The 17,108-nt window shown below is 35.0% G+C and overlaps 1 protein-coding gene and 1 long non-coding RNA gene across 2 annotated transcripts in view; one reads left to right on the forward strand and one right to left on the reverse strand.

The window, feature by feature from the left end:
- The window catches only part of LOC123950559, a 134,213-nt gene that overhangs the window by 101,213 nt on the left and 15,892 nt on the right, over positions 1–17,108 (forward strand). The window lies entirely within an intron of this gene.
- SCN9A (sodium voltage-gated channel alpha subunit 9) overlaps positions 1–17,108 on the reverse strand; it is a 184,724-nt gene that overhangs the window by 53,538 nt on the left and 114,078 nt on the right. Inside the window, exons 15-17 of the mRNA XM_046018497.1 lie at positions 16,727–16,900; positions 15,527–15,883; positions 10,647–11,123 (exon numbers count right to left, since the gene is read on the reverse strand). Of these exons, the coding sequence (XP_045874453.1) occupies positions 10,647–11,123; positions 15,527–15,883; positions 16,727–16,900 (1,008 nt within the window). The remainder of the gene's footprint in view (positions 1–10,646; positions 11,124–15,526; positions 15,884–16,726; positions 16,901–17,108) is intronic.

The raw sequence follows: 17,108 nt of genomic DNA on the forward strand, positions 1-17,108 counted from the left end.
CAATGACAAAAGCAATTCAAAATATGAAATAAACTATAAGAAAAAAGGGAAGATTCTTATTAACATGGATTTTTTTCCTTACAGGAAGTTATTCATTAGAGTTCATCCATTCAGCAAGCTATACTAAAATTAAGACAAAATGTATCTGAGTGGCGTATTTTCTTTTACACTTGTTAGAAATACTGGGTATGGCAATCCATATTGATTTGCTTCCAATTTTATTAAAAGTGTTTTATGTCTTATTGAAAGGTTTAGTGTTCGTTTCATAATATATTCCATTTAAACCTCTTACCTTCTTGATGCTATGCTATATGCCTTCTTATGAGATTTAACCAAAATAAGAAACATTCTCATCAGTGCATAATATTGCTTTTGGAATCAAATTAAGCATTTCAAGCACTTATAACTCATTCATTCATAGGCTGAGCCTATAAATTTTAATTGATGCATTTTATATATGATCAAATAAAATCAAATGTTAGTTACTGAATTGATTAAAGAAATAAAGCCCTAGTTATCACTGTGTTCAAAATCATTTCAAAACATAGACTATGGACTCTGAAAGACAATCTGAGGGTTTTGAAGGGGCGGGGGTGGGAGGTTGGGGGAACCAGGTGGTGGGTAATAGGGAGGGCACGTATTGCATGGAGCACTGGGTGTTGTGCAAAAACAATGAATACTGTTACGCTGAAAAAATAAATTAATTAATTAAAAAAAAAAACATATTCAAAGTTTAGCCTAGAAACCAGGTACTTTGGCTCTGTGTACTCAGAACCCTGCTAATTTGTATGAGTCTGAATTTCTATAAATACAGATCTAGTAGTAGAATGTTCCTTTTATGTTCTGAGATTTTATGTTTATGTCTGAAATATTTTCCCACAAAAATGGTTTCTTAACAGAGTTTTAATTTACAAAATTTAAATGTGACAGTTTATTTTTTCCAACTTTACTGAGATTGACATATAACCTTGTGTAAATTTAAGGTACACCATGTGATGATTTGGTTCGATACAGGTATATATTGTGTGTGTATGTACATAAATATATCTACCACATCCTTCCCACATATAATTACCATTTGCTGTTGTTGTTGTTGTTGTTACAATGAAAACATTAAATTTCTACTCTCACAGCAATAAATCTGACAATTTAATGTGACATACATTAGATTGGATTAGATTAGGAAAGGCAGTTGCTAGAGGTTTTCAAATTAAATGTTGCTTCAATGGCTTCTGTTACATGCTGTATCTTACTTTTATAATCCATCCAATAAAAATCTATAGATCATGCATTGAAATCACCTAAGGACATGAGAGATATATATCAAGGAGGTCATCAAGAGAATCACAAAAATGATGGAATTGCGACCCGTGACATGCTATGATGCCAATTCATCTACAGAACAATTGTATATGTTTCTACTTTCTTGCAGTGGAGCAGGCAGAAACATTTTGTAGCTGAACAGCATGCATGACACTGAAAAAAATATCATATACGTATAATTTTTTTTTTTTTTAGATAACCTGTATAAAAGTGGTCACATATGTCTTTGTCTGGTTAAAAGCACAGAGCTGCATCCTTGATTGATCCAGTTTGGTTTTACCCCTATGAGAAGTAAGAAGGTTAGGTACTGAAGTTTAGAAATGCAGAACAATGAAATAGATTAGTCAACTGATTTAAAATGTTTAAAGTCACATACCTGAAAGTAAAAATGAGTTATACTTTAGAAAATACATGCTAGATGCTCAATGCAAAGCAGTATCTTTGAAACACAGTAGTAAGACTGAAAATTATTCAACACAGATTTTAAAACAATCAACTCAACAGTTATATAATTCTATTATTTAGGGGATGAATTTAGCTACTATAGTGTGATAAGGCAATGTTTTGCATTCTGTTTGCTCTTTGTAACAATCACCTAAAAATAAGTGATTCTCAGTTCTAGAGTTGGTGAGAGTAGGAGTATGTAGTTTTTAAAAAGCATATTCTAAAATTAGAATTTCATGATTTAGTTTAATTATCACTTTTAATTTTGACATTTAAAACAGCATTGAAGTAAACTGTTTCCAAATTTATCAAAATAAAAAGAATAAGAAACAATGATTCAAATGTCAGATCAAAATTTCATTATTTTCAGACACATAAAGAAATCCAGTAAAGATGATTTTTCAAATATTTTGAAACCAATCTGCAAAAAAGAAATGGTTTAGTAAAATTCTATGGGAGTCTTCTGTTTTGTTTTGTGTTTTTAAGGATCTGCATAAAAATAGGATCAAACACCAGCTTAATTGTATAATTAATGTATCTTATAATTATAATTATAAAATCCTGTAATTGTAACTAATGCCTAAATCTTGCTAAACCAAATGCAATTCTGGAAGAGATTATTTTATTTTCTTAAATGCAATGATAAGAAGAAATCAAAACTGCTTTCTTGGTGAACATAATAACTACCTGTTTCAGGGAAAAACTTCATAAAAAAATCTAAAGGGAGACCAAGTAACAACATAATTAAAACCACCACATACTAAAAAGACGTAACATATTTAACCTTGATGACTACAAATATTTAAACAATTTTTTATTAAATCAATAAAAGGAGTATATTTCATAACAAGTAAACATGTTTAATTTTCTCCAAAGATAATGGCTTTTAAAATTGAAAAGACTGAATACTGAACAGATGAATGGGTAGATGGACTAATGAATCGGTGAGTCAGGTAAGCAACATGAATGTCTGTTCCTCTGCCTAGGATTCCCTTCTCCATTACATCCCCTCAATGAAATGATCACCATCCTTCAGGGTCTGGCTCAAGCCTCACCTCCTCCCACATGCCCTCAGGCTGACAGAGTCTTACTCAATGCATCCTCAATGGGCTGGTTTATTATTTGGTCATGGAACGTGCTTTGCTCTAGTTACTTTATTGAGGTAGACTATAACTTAATAAATCAGCATTAAAGAGAATCAGAAGCCAAATATGAACCAGCATATGTACAACACCACTATACCAGAAATTTTGATCCTTAATTGCAACATTACAGTGCAAAACAGAAAATAATTATATTCCTACTAATGTCTGGCCTTTCTATGGTATGTAATATGGTGGTTAAAACTTGGGGTTCAAACTTTAAAGATTTTATTTGTTTATTTATTTGACAGAGAGAGAGACAGATCACAGGTAGGCAGTGAGGCAGGCAGAGAGAGAGGAGGAAGCAGGCTCTCAGAGGAGCAGAGAGCCAGATGTGGGGCTCGATCCCAGGACCCTGGGATCATGACCTGAGCCGAAGGCAGAGGCTTTAACCCACTGAGCCACCCAGGCGCCCCGGGGTTCAAACTTTAAAGAGACCCCCGGAAACATCAGTGACTAATCAGCATTATTTCTTAATTTTTCAGTGTTTTAGTTATCTGTAAATATAGATGAATAATATCCATTCTCCTAGTTGTCATAGGAAAGTTATACAATGTAAATGAAAATAGCAAATAGGTACAATTTCCCCTTGGTTTCTCTGGTGCGTTCTTCTTTTGGGTCCACATCTCAAGTGTTGAGTTGCTCACTTGTCCTCTTACTTTCGTGGTCCTTGTAGTGTAGTGGGTGCTATGGTGAGCTGCGCCCATCCTCTGCTTCAGGCAAGCCTCTCATCCCTCCAGCTACTGGGAGTGTTGGGGGCTGAAGGCTCATAACTGAGTCCCTGCATGGGAATTATCATGCAGAAGAGAGCTGCTTCATCCAACAGTTACATCTCCTCCCCTGGGAGGGTGGAGAGGGAACCTGCATCTAATGACTCATTGGTGGGAGGGTAAAAGGCCTGACTCCTTTGCTTCAATTAGGACTACTCTATAGGGTCACCCTAGTACCTATTGGAGATGCCCATAGGATCAGCAGAGGCATTTGCTGAAAACACATAACATTTCATTTCTCCCTGTGCCCAGTCATCTTGCTTCCCTCATTTCTTACAGGTGTTAGGTGTTGCTCCTGAGAATACTCCCCAGTAAATCTCTTACACACCTATTTCTCTCTCAGAGCTGGTTTCCCACAGAACCTGACCTCCGGCTGACTCTCTGTATATCCTATGGTTAACATAACTGAACACATAAAATTCCAACCTGTCTACAACTCTGACTTGTCCTCTTTCCTTGGAACCTAAGTTTCCAAACACATACTGTTTGGCATCACTTGGCTATCTGGCAAGTAGCTCACAATTAAGATGTCCCCAAATTAAACTCTGAATATACTCTACCTCCTAAATTTTCTCCTCCTCCTACATATTTTTTAATAGCATTGATACCTATCCAGTCTTCTAAGATAAAACCTAATGTTATGAGTCAATCTGTATCTCCCAAAAGGGTTCTTCACCTCTGTCAGAAAGTTCTTTCACCTACTCTGAAGAAAGAATTTATCTTTTCACTATAAAACCTCCTTCAAATGCCATTTCCTCTGTGAAGTATTCCAATTTATTTTTAAGATTAGTTATACTCTCCTCTATTCTGTGTGAATGTTTTGTCCTAAAACCAAACCCTGTTTTAATTCTCTTTTGTATGTTTAATTATAATTTCTGGTTTCTCTACGTGTTTCTCCTCAAAGGTAGGAAACTTGCTTTACTCCTTATCACTTAAAACCGTGCCAAACACAAAGACCTATAGCCTACCTTTACTGAAGAAATGAATGCATTAATGATGTGTCTTCCTAATGTCTAGCAGGAGTATGGTAACAAGAAGAAGCTCAGTAAATGTGAGTTCAACAAATGAATAGCAATGGTTCACAAAAAATGTTCTCTAATGTATTCCTTTGCAATTTCCCCCCCAATGATCAAAGTTAATGAGGGGCTTATTTGGAATTTGGCTCCTTATGGAATATGAAGTTTTGTATAAATGTGTTTGCAGTGTTTTAAATGATGTTCTCTTGATGGAGAGTAGTTTGATTATGTAAAATTTGAATATTTCAATGACCTCTTTTCTCTGAGGACCTCAGCTAGTTCCATCACAACTTTGATACAATGTTTTAAAACACCAAAGAACAACTAGGTAAAGCTAAGTATCTGCCTTTGGCTTGAGGAGGAATGAATGGGGCATCTCTCTAGGAGGAAATGTTTACAAAGAATGTTTCCTCTCTGCTGAGTACACAATAGGAGCAAATTCACTTAAGCAGCCTTGATAAGTAGATACATTTGTCAAAAGAACAGTAAAAAAGTACTTGGGGATTAGATTCACAGTGAAGAAAGGAGCTTCTCTGAAAGCCCTAAGAGTCTGTACTACTTTAAAATCACATGAGGTTGTTTTTGTTTTTAAATATTAGGAGAAATAAATTTGGATTAATGTTTTCCTCTGAAATTTGCATACACTTCCAAAGTCCATTTTACAATTCTATAAGCTGCTTCTTTTCTTCATCTTTAGAGCAGAGAAGGAAGCAGTCTGTAGCAATAGAAAACAAAGAGAATGACTCTGATCTAAGAAAGACCTCTCCATTAAAAAAAATTAGCTATTAATTTAGTTTTTTAGAGCTTTAAATTTTGACACTTGGCACAATTAAAAAAACACTACACTTAAAAATTTAGTTAAGTCATATGCCAATCACATTAAATCATTGCAGGTGGGTGAATTTTTTTTTTTCCCTCAGCAACTCTTAGTGCCTGGAGCATAGCAGAGCTCAATACATATTTATTGAATGAATGGGTTCATTTCATGCTTCATTTGAGGCTCATAATCAGGAAGCACTTCACTGCTAATGGCAAAAATCTGTGCAGTGTGCTGCTAATGTTTGCCACATGCTTAGAGGACCGCAGTGCGCCTCAGGAGGAGGCTGACTTTGAGAGGGGCCATTAGTTCAGTGTCTGCATTCTGAGAAATAAGGACAAGTCCTATTTTCATGGGTCCATGGAAGATAACAATATGTCTTACTCAATTCTGAGACAAACTCCAACTTGAGAGAAATGCTGATGTCTATTGCCAATTATTTCCTTAGAACTATTTAAGATATTTTACTGAACACTTTATTTAAATTCATCTCTTTGGTCATCTTCTGGTAAGGTGTTTTATTACAAAATATTTTTACTTCATTCTGGAGTGTGTATCAGGACAAGGGTACTTGTCAATATGAGATCTGATATTAGAAGATGAAAAAGTCTCTGTCAAATATAATGGGAAAACGGGATGCTAGGCCATAAAAGAGAAGTTTTTTGTTTTGTTTTGTTTTATTGTGGGGGGGCATCAAAGGTTAAAGGTGTTGTTTCCTTCTGTTCAAAATGCAGATTCAACAGGCAAAGGGGGAAATATCTTTAGTCCCTGAATAAAGAAAATGACATCTCAGAAACCTGGGTCAAAACATGCTAGGGATGGGGTGCCTGGGTGGCTCAGTGGGTTAAAGCCTCTGCCTTCAGCTCAGGTCATGATCCCAGGGTCCTGGGATCGAGCCTCACATGGGGCTCTCTGCTCTGCAGGGAGCCTGCTTCCTCCTCTCTCTCTGCCTGCCTCTCTGCGTAGTTGTGATTTCTCTCTGTCAAATAAATAAAATATTAAAAAAAAAAAAACATGCTAGGGATGAATTTAGGTTCATTTCCCATGAGAACTCAATCTATCACAGTGGCCAATGGGAGCACCACTGATAAGGATTCTAAAGTTGCTTCCAGACGTAGGCAGAAAGAGTTCAAAGGATACAGCCCAGATCTGGTGTTTGGAACAAGTTTCCCTTGTATTTCACACACTAAAATTGTGAACCACTGATCTACATCATACTACTTCTCTTGACTTTAACTTTACACTGTATATGTGGTCACTCAATCCCATACCCATAATAACTGTTAATAACTGTTAATCAGGCACTTACTTTCCAAAAGACATATCTAATTATTTACCCACCTCATTTACTCTTCATTATAATTCTCTTTTGCTTATACAGAAACTAAAAAACAACATCAGAAAAGAACGTAGATTGCTAAAGACCATAGAGTTAGTAAATACCAAAGCTATAATTAAAGGCAAATATTCTATTTCCAGAGGCTTCTATTCTTAAACATATCCCAAGGAAGTGCTTAAGACTTAAATAACCCAAATGTATTGAATCAGGCATTACTTTGTATTGGGTAATCGAGATTTGTCCGTTGGGCAAATTTCATCAAGAACATGGCAATTACTCTTTCAAAGATACCTTAGGCATGAAAAATTAGAAAGTTGGAAAGGAGGGAATAAGTAGTTAAAAAATTTGGGAGGTCAAGTGGGAGCTGAAGATTAGGGGGCTAGAGGAGGGAGGTTAGCATGAAGGATAGTAGAAGCACTTTCGGTAAAGAAAATCTGCATTTTTTTTTTTTTTTTTAGTAGTTCAAATGGAAAAACAAAACCAAAACCAAGTCATAATGAGAAACATTTAAATCTCAAGCAGCTGGACAAAAGACTTTAACACAGGGTTTCACAGCTGAAGATACTATTACCTTTAAGGTACCCAATGAATTTCCTATAGATCTTATACTTTTGTTATTTCTCAAGTCCAGAATAGCAAAGTGGGTTTGAATATACTCACACTGTGAGATATGTCATAGGAAATTTTTTTATGATGAAGGGCAAACATTCCAAGTCCACAATTTTAAATCCATACTTTTAGCTGATAATGACGATGAGTTCAATAATAAACACAATAGCTGGCATTGTTTTAGGCTTACCAACTCAAATATGGTGCTAAATGACTTAAAGCAATTAGCTTACATATTCTTTATTACAAGCTATGAGGTAGCCCCAAGCTCCTGTGTATTATACCATATAAACCACAGATATGAAATAGAAAAAGTATACATTTTTTCTCATGTAGCTATAACTATAAATATAAAAATGACAATCAAGAATATTAGAATATTACTACCAAATGATCCTTAGATAACACAGTTTAAGGGCACTAAATTTCATGCTTTTTAGGAAGGGTTTATGGGATGGATGAAAGAGTAACTTTATGGATGGTTATAGCAACATTATCAACAATAGCCAAATTATGGAAAGAGCCCAAATATCCATTGACTGATGAATGGATAAGAAGGATGTGGTATACATACAATGCGATATTACTCAGCCAACAAAAGAATGAAATCTTGCCATTTGCAACCACACGGATGGAGCTAGAGTGTATTATGCTAAGTGAAATAAGTCAGTGAATGAATGATAAATACCAGATGATTTCACTCATATGTGGAATTTAAGAAACAAAACAGATGAACAAAGGGAAAGGAGGAAAAAAGAAAGAGAAAGAAGGAAGCAAACCATAAGAGACTTTTAACTATAGAGAACAAAGTAAGGGTTGATGGAGAAAGGTGGGGAGGGGATGGGCTAAATGGATGACGGGGATTAAGGAGGGCACTATCCCTGAAACCAATTTTGCCATATATGTTAACTAACTACAATGTAAACAAAAACTTGAATTCAAAACCAAAAAAATAGTCTATTTCAGTAATGAAACAGTTTATAAACTAAATCACTAATTATAAAAAAACACAGCTGGCCACTATGACATCACAAACCTCCTCTGGGTGCTACAAGGTAGGTAAATTTTTCAGAAGCATGCCTCATTAACCCAAGAGGGATGTGTGTTTTATCCCTGAAATGGACAAAGACAGGGCAAAGAAGAGAGAAATAGGACTGATCTATGAATCACAAGACTGGGGCTCTTGTCATGGCTTTGCCTTTGAACTAGGTTTATAACTGTGGATACAGTCACTTCCTCTTATTGAGCTTTTTAGAAAACGAGGTGCTAAATGGGCAGATCTATGAGATTCCCTTCAAAATGTCATAATTAACAGAGCAAGAGTAAATCTTTTGTCTGCCACAGAGGACCTCCATTTAAGGTCAGCCACCTTTGGGCAAAGGAAAAATGACCAGGTAAGAAATGATTCTTTCAAATATTAAGATTTAAAGAAGTGCTTGGGAAACTCTGCCAGCTAACAACTGTCCTAACACCTGGAATCCCAAACGTATTCAGAAAGTCTACCAAGCAATTGTAGTTTTTCAGCTGTGATCTTCATGAGCAGAGAAATGAGTAATAGAACTAGTTTCCCTTTCCACATGTGACTGGACTCAGATCACTTCCTGAAAAGTGGTGTGTGAAATCTGATTTTCTACCTTCAAGCTGAAACAAGCAGTACCTCTTCTGTGTAAAGGTTTTATAATAAAAAATAAAAAAAGAAATTAAAATGTCAGTCCTTACTTTGTCATCTTGGAAAGAATTTCTTTGGCTACTTAGAAATACACGGTCTTAATTTATATAATAATGTATTCACTCAGTAAGTATTGAGCACTTACTATGCATGCAGCACTGGTCATATGGCTAGGAGGCAAACACATACACAGACACACACACACAGACACACACACACACACACACACACACACACACACACACACACGTATGTATCTTTATGCCAAAATGCACTGGAAATTCATGGAGGGCAGGTCTTAGTATAGGGATAAGCAGATAGAAGGCATGTGATAAATGCCTCTCAAATACTTCCAAAGGTGACTGAAAGAAAGGAGTACTATTTTTAAGGGATATCTTCAAACTTTGAAGAGATACCATAAAAATGCTTTGTCTTAAAACTCACGCTTATTCTATTCCATATTAATAAAAACACAGTTCAATTAATAAAAACAGTAAAAAACTGCTACTTTGAATATATACACAACCAGATGTGAGAAAGAGGATATAAATTTTTTGATAAAAGATTCCTGTTCTCAATGAGTTTAGAGCAACCTGTGATACATACAATAATTTCTCCAAAAAAAGTAATAGAATATAAAGTTAAACAATAAATCCAGGAAAAGTCATAAAATCGGGCAGGATTCAAACTGAGGAAAGCTCCTATCTCTTTATAGAGGAATTAAGAAGAATGCAATAGCTACCATTTTTGAGCACTCCGAGTAGTGTTCTAAGCATTTTGCCCATGTTAACTCATGTAACCTTATTACCCAACCCTGTAATGTAAGGCCAAATAATTTTACACATGAGGAATGTCTTAAAGGATGTATATAGGATTTTGACTGGGGAAGGAAATCCCAAGCAGAGTGATGCACAATGTGAGTGTTTGTGGTCCAGAAGGAAACCAGGCAAGCACTGGATGACACAGCTGGTCAGCTGGATGGGGCCATGGTGTGAAGAGTTTATCTACAGTCTGTAATTCTGGAGACTTGGGGGACCAAACATACTTCAAAGGAGTGATGTGATCAGGATTGAACCTGGGTAAAATTAATCCAACTAGTGATCTGGAGTAGATGGAAAATGGAGGCAGAGACACCGGTTGAGACACTATTTGGTATGGTTTAGGCAAGAAGTAGTGAGTGCAAAGGCAAACAAAGGTGATGAGAAGGAGCAGTGGATTCAACAGACAGGAAACTGTATATGATTTTACAACTGATAGCAAAAGTGGATGAGGGAAGGGAAGACTTAAAGTACCTGGTGCTTTCAAATCTAGCTAAGTATGATTGCATCAATTATTAAAAACCAGTAAGTAAAACCTCACCAGATGAATCTTCAGCAAGCTGCTGTATAAACTCACAAACACAAGAAACTACCCAACAGTCTGCAACATTAGAAAGAACTTATCACAGCAAAAATTTAAAATTTCATTTCATTTCACACTAATTAATAATAGGAAACAATGTGTATGAAAAATCTTACCCCTTTGCTGTATTCACTCTCTGAATCACTGCTAAGTTCCTCGGTATTCATATTTTCCAAATCAGATTCCCCGGGTGCAATGGGCACTGTCACAGTCAGGCTGGGATTATGAATAAATGATTGACAATCACTTTCTTCCATCAAATATTTGTCCACGCTGCTTCCAAAACCACTGATCTGGTCTTTTTCTTTGTGGAAATTGTGATCTTTGTTCATTTCAGCAAGTGTGCGGTTAGATATATAGTTTTCCTTCTTACTATTTTGATCTTCTGCTCTTCTTGTGTCTTTGGAAACCTTTGGTTTTTTGGAAAATGCTTTGAGAATAAATTCACGTAAGGTTTGTTTCACATAATTTATTCCCTTTGTAATTCTGGCCACTGCAATCTGGAGGTTGTTTGCATCAGTATCTTCTTCAATTGCTGTAAGATTGTCTGAGCTAAATGAGCTCAATAATAAAGCCAGAAATAGATTGAGGACCTACATCAGGATGCGGATGGGATATGGAGAAATAGGGAGACAGGAAATAAAAGAGAAAATAAGCACATTGAAATACAGGCCAAAATCCAAACCAGCATTAAAGATCCCTGCACTTCTTCACACAGAGAGAACATGTGATAGGGGAGAGGCTAGACTCCTCTACTGTCTTGTCCATCGTATCCTGAATCCCGGGAACTCTGGGAAGCAGAGGTCAGCCATTCCCATGAAGGACTTAGCATGGGGACAAAGAGAATGCTCTCTTCCCATTATTGTTATGTCATTCTTAAGTTCATCTCTGGCCAAATTCCCTTTTATGGGAATAAAAAGTCTACCTAATGTTTACCTGTAGTTAATATTTGTCACCTATGAAAAAAAGTAGAACAAGAAAATTGTGAGGAGTGTCTCTTGTGCTGAAGTAACCTATGCCAAGCTCTGTGTTTGCTTTTCCCAGAAGATACATGTCAGTTTTTTGCAACAAATGGAACATACAATACTTGCAAAGCTCCTGTACTAAAATATTTTGTCCAAGAATTGTGCCAGCTTGCAACTTAATGAGGCTTTTAAAGCATAGAAAGGGACCTGCCCACTGAACCCAATTCAAATGAGATAATGGCATTATGAGTGATTGGCCTCATGCCAATCATTTGGCCCTAGAAGAAATAATAAAAGAACGCAGGACAACAAAAATCGTGTTTGTGTGCAAAACCATTTCTGTTTTTCCTCCCTGAGGGAGGGGTCCAGGCAGACTCAACATTGTAAAAAAAAAAAAAAAAAACAAAACAAAACCAAAACAAAAACCAAAACCTCACAGAGAGTTGAAAGTATTTAAATTTTATTTAAATTATGTGTAAATATTATTTTAGATAGGAAACAAAAAGGTAATTGAAATACCCTTTCATATAGGTCTCTTCAAGGGCAAAACCATCTACCTCATAAAAATAATCAAAATTAGGCCAAACTGAAAAGAAGGGACTCATGCCTGAATTTGGGTCCCACCTAAAACAAATCTGCAGAGCTCTAAGTAGAAGAACACAGGTTAAAAATGTCTATGTTAATATGTTTAAGAGAAGAGTCTGAGGGGGAGCAAGAAGAGGAAGTCACAGAAAACAACTGTGATAAATTCTGAAGAAATTCTGAAAGAGTTTACTTTCATTTTGGTCTTTACGGCCAATGAGAAAATATATTTCATTATGAGATACATGTTTATTTGTGTGTATGTTTTAATAGGAATGTTGATGAGAAGCCAAGGGCTCATTCTATAGCTTTAGTCTCCCTAATCAATGCAAGTGTTAATAGCCTTCCTTTTTTTTCTTTTCAAATTTGTAATTAACTTTATTTTTTCCACATTTATTGAGATATAGTTGTTATATAACATTGTGTAAGGTTAAAATGTACAACATGTTGACTTGACATATTTATACACTGCAAAATGACTACCACCAGAGTGTTAAGGAAACCTCCATTGTGTCAAAGAATTATCATTTTTTTGCAGTGAGAATATTTAAGATCTATTCTCTTAGCAACTTTCAAGTATATAATTCAGTATTATTAACTGTAATCACAATGCTGTAAATTAGATTCCTAGAAGTTATTTACCTTATAGCTGGAATTTTGAATTTTGACCACCATGTCCTATTTCCCCCACCTCGCAGGCCCTAGCAATCACCACTGTAGTGTCTGTTTCTATGAGTTTGGCTTTTATAAGATTTCACATGTTTCAATAATGTGTTCCTGTCTGTTATATCTTCATGAAGGATAATAACAACGACTTCTATTCCATCAAAAATCGTAACAGGACTCTACTATTCTATCAAAACTACTCATATCACAATGAAAATGAAGTCCATTCTATATTACACATCCATTATCAGCTTAAGTGGAGAAAGAAATATTAATAAAATATATATCTGATTCAACACCATTCTGATTAATGTTCTTTCTTATTGTTTTTAACTAATTTTAACTAGTTGGTAGTAAAATGAACTAAGGAATAAGTGAGAAAAAAAGAGAGATCTGCTTAGCATATAACTCTAATACACAGAGGACTGTATCAGAAACATAATCTATTGTTTTTCTTTTTAGATTCTAATTCTGTATCATTGGTAATTCCTTAACCAAGAGTTGGTTATCTATTTTGTGAATTACACTTCTCTTATCTTTCATTATCACTAGTAAATAACGAATAAATATGATCATGAGTAGTTATTACCAGTTCCATATGGATTAAACATGCACTAAGATATCCCATCTATTTTTAACTAAAATTCATATTGCTTTTCAAAGTAAGCCATTACTCTCACACCTGTGGTTCACGCTTAAATATTATTTTACATATCATTCAAAGACCCACTTCAAAATTCTTCTCTGACTCACTGTTCAGAACTTCTCTCTTTTCTTCCAATGTATCAGGAGCATTTATTTTTCCCTCACTGCCAACACCTACCACTTCTTTATCTGATAATTTCGTGTCAATAGATTGTAATTACCTTGAAGACAAGGACTAATTCATAGGTATATATTTTTAATCACCCTGCACTACCCAAATATAGTTCCTTTCACAGCGTAAGTAATAAAAATATTGAATGAATAATTCGAGAGTGCCCAAGGAATCCTCCTCACTCCATCCATGCCTGAGTGAATACTAAAGATTTAAATCAGTTGTGACTACTGGCTTTGATACAGTAAGTTTTGACATCTTAAATCTTATAAAGGCTACATTTCAATATTTTTATGTCAAAATTTTGTAAGAAGTATACAAACAAATCACACTATAGGAGCTTATGAATACAAATGTTAAGTTCAGAAGAAGAACCAGATGGAGCATATGCATTTTATTTCATGTTGGAAGGGATTTATAAGCCTGTATAAAACTAGTATATTTATTACTACAACTAGCGGAGGATCAATAATTACAGAATTCTAACTCATGGTGTCTATATGTTGTGCAGTAATGGTCTGTAATTTGGATTGCATAATTTACTCTGTATATGTCTAGCCATTTAATGGCACAAAACAGTACCATTTCATATGTGATTTGATGAATGTAGGTTTCTGTCATAGATTCTGAATTACTTTTGAAATGGGGGCTTCAAGGACAAGAAAAAATTAGCAACTTATTTTCAAGCCAGTGGAAAGTCAAAGCATTAACCATACAGTTGTTACTATACCCTACATCCTGGAATCCCTAATGAGGAGTCTGATGCCAGGTGGCAAACTAAACCAAGTCAATATGGCGGCTTTGAAAACTGAAGCGAGTGAGTCATGGAAGAGCATCGATCCCAATTTTCTCATTTGTAAGCTTGAAAGTTTTTACCAATGGGCAGGTAAAAGAAGAAGAAACAGAGAAGGAGTATAAGCCAAGCAAACACAAGTGGAGAAGAAGATCATTTGTGAAAGAAAATCTTTAGAGCAGTGGTGGGCAAATCTTTTTTGGTAAAGGGTGAGATAAAAAATATTTTGACCTTTGTGGGATATAGAATCTCTATGCAACTACTCAACTCTGCCATAGCAGAGTAAAACAGACATAGAAAATTATATAAATGAATTAGCATGTCCATGTTCTCACAAAATTTTGCTTACAGTTCCTGAAATTTACATTTCATATAATTTCCATGTGTCATGAAATATTATCTTTCCTTTTGTTTTTTAACCATTGGAAAAAAATATAAAAACAAACATTCCAAGCTTGCAAGGCCATACAAAAACAGGCAGTATGCTAGATTTGGCACATGAGCCATAGTTTCCTGATCCTTGGTATGGTTGCTAGTTTTATTATATATGACTATAGTGTAATGGGATCAGTCCTTTCAGTTGCTTTGTTCCATTATAACTTCATTTTTTATTGTTAACTTAATCATATTCTATTTACTAGTATAACTTGATATTCAAATGGACTTTTAAGAGACAGGAAAACCACAGATTAATTCATATGACATCATTATCAAAATGAGAGAATAAAGTAGAAAACTTTCCATTAAAATAAATGTTGTGAAGGGCACCTGAGTGGCTCTGTTAGTTGTCTGACTCTTGGTTTTGGTTCTGGTCATGATCTCATGGGTTGTGAGATGGAGCCCTGCATCAGACTCTGTGCTCAGCAGAATCTGCTTGAAGATTCTCTCGCTCTGCCCTTCCCTCTACATATGCACACTCCCTCTCTCAAATAACTAAATAAATCTTTGAAAAAATAAAATCAGTAAAATAATACAATCATTGTGAAAAATATAAATAAAGGTTATCTGTCAGGGAAATTGAAATAATACTTTCCCATATTAAAATGACCAATATTCTATTACCATTAATAGTTTTATGTGTAATTAACCCTAAAATTATAAAATAACTGGTCTTATCATCATATAACAACTTTCTCTGCAGAATTTTCTATGTGCGAACCTCTGATTACGTACCACTAGGTTTCCAATGACCATGACCATCATGTACACAATAAGGCACATGGCTTGACCAGCAACCTCCATACAGTCCCACATGGTTTCTATCCACTCTCCACACAGCACGCGGAACACAATCAGGAAGGAGTGGAAGAAGTCATTCATGTGCCAGCGTGGGAGTGTACAGTCTTCATTGATCTTGCAGACACATTCTTTGTAGTTCTTACCAAAGAGCTGCATGCCAACCACGGCAAAAATAAAGACGATGATGGCCAACACCAAGGTGAGGTTACCCAGAGCCCCCACTGAGTTGCCGATGATCTTTATCAGCATATTCAGTGTTGGCCAAGACTTTGCCAGTTTGAAAACTCGAAGCTGAAAGGAAACACAAAGGCTAATGTTAATTATTACGAAAAATGTTCAATGTTTCTAATGTTGAGTTTTGTTCCAAATTTTAAATTCTAAATTATTATCATTATTACCTAGCTAAAATTGATTATTTCTACTTTTTCCCTATCAGCTATTTTCAATTTTCCTCTTATTTTGTTATACTTGCCACAATATAGTTACCACACGTATTTTTGAAGGAAGTTCAGGATTACTATAATGATTTATGGTTTCAGATATTATTTGCTTAGAATTGATAATTTATCCTTAATTCTATTTCCTAGTACTTTAAATTTTAAAATTTGAATATATTCTGATAGTTTTATCTACTTTTTCATGCTGACATAGGCTAGAGGCCAACATGTTAGAGAAAGATGCTCTAAGTCTTTACATTTTTATATTTTTTACATCAGACAACCACCATTTTGGGGACAATAATTTGATCTTTAGTTATCAAACCTACAAAGTAATGAACATATTATATGAATTGAAATTCTGTAAACCATAAGCTTCTTACTGTGAAATAAATTATGGCCGACTGACAAAGAAATATTTTCTTTTACCCACTTACATCAGACTTGTATATACAACTGAATATGTCTTTGAGACCCTAAAATTAATTCAATTATGACTGACCATTTCTTCAAGATGTTAAGATAAAAAGTCATGTGATTTTTGAACTCTTTAAGAACTTTCGTGATGGAATGAAATTGATCATCCTAGATACTAATCCTTAATCTTGTCTTTTGATTCAAATCTCCAAAAGACTTAAATAGTAATGCAAAGCCTTAGAAACACCCCTTTATATATGGTAAGTTGGTCTATATTTACCAGTCTGAATGATCGCAGAACTGACAGTCCTTCCACATCTGCTAGGAAAAGCTCCACTAAACTTAATGTCACAATAAGGCTGTCAAAAATGTTCCATCCTATTTGGAAATACTCATATGGATCCATGGCAATTAGTTTTAAAACCATTTCAGCTGCAAAGATCCCAGTGAAGACCTAAAGGAGAAATACAATGTTTTTGTTTGTTTTTTTTCTGGTATTACTAGAAGTATAGAATCAAAGTAGTGATGATTATGACTATTTGTTTAGCATCACTGTGCTTCAGGCAATGCACGAGATCTTCTGTAATTGTATGTTATTATCTCATTTAATCCCATAAACCTGGTGACACTATTTCTAGCTATAATATAAGCACTACAGGTTT

The sequence above is a fragment of the Meles meles genome, chromosome 9, assembly GCF_922984935.1.
Source record: "Meles meles chromosome 9, mMelMel3.1 paternal haplotype, whole genome shotgun sequence".
Lineage (NCBI taxonomy): Eukaryota > Metazoa > Chordata > Mammalia > Carnivora > Mustelidae > Meles > Meles meles.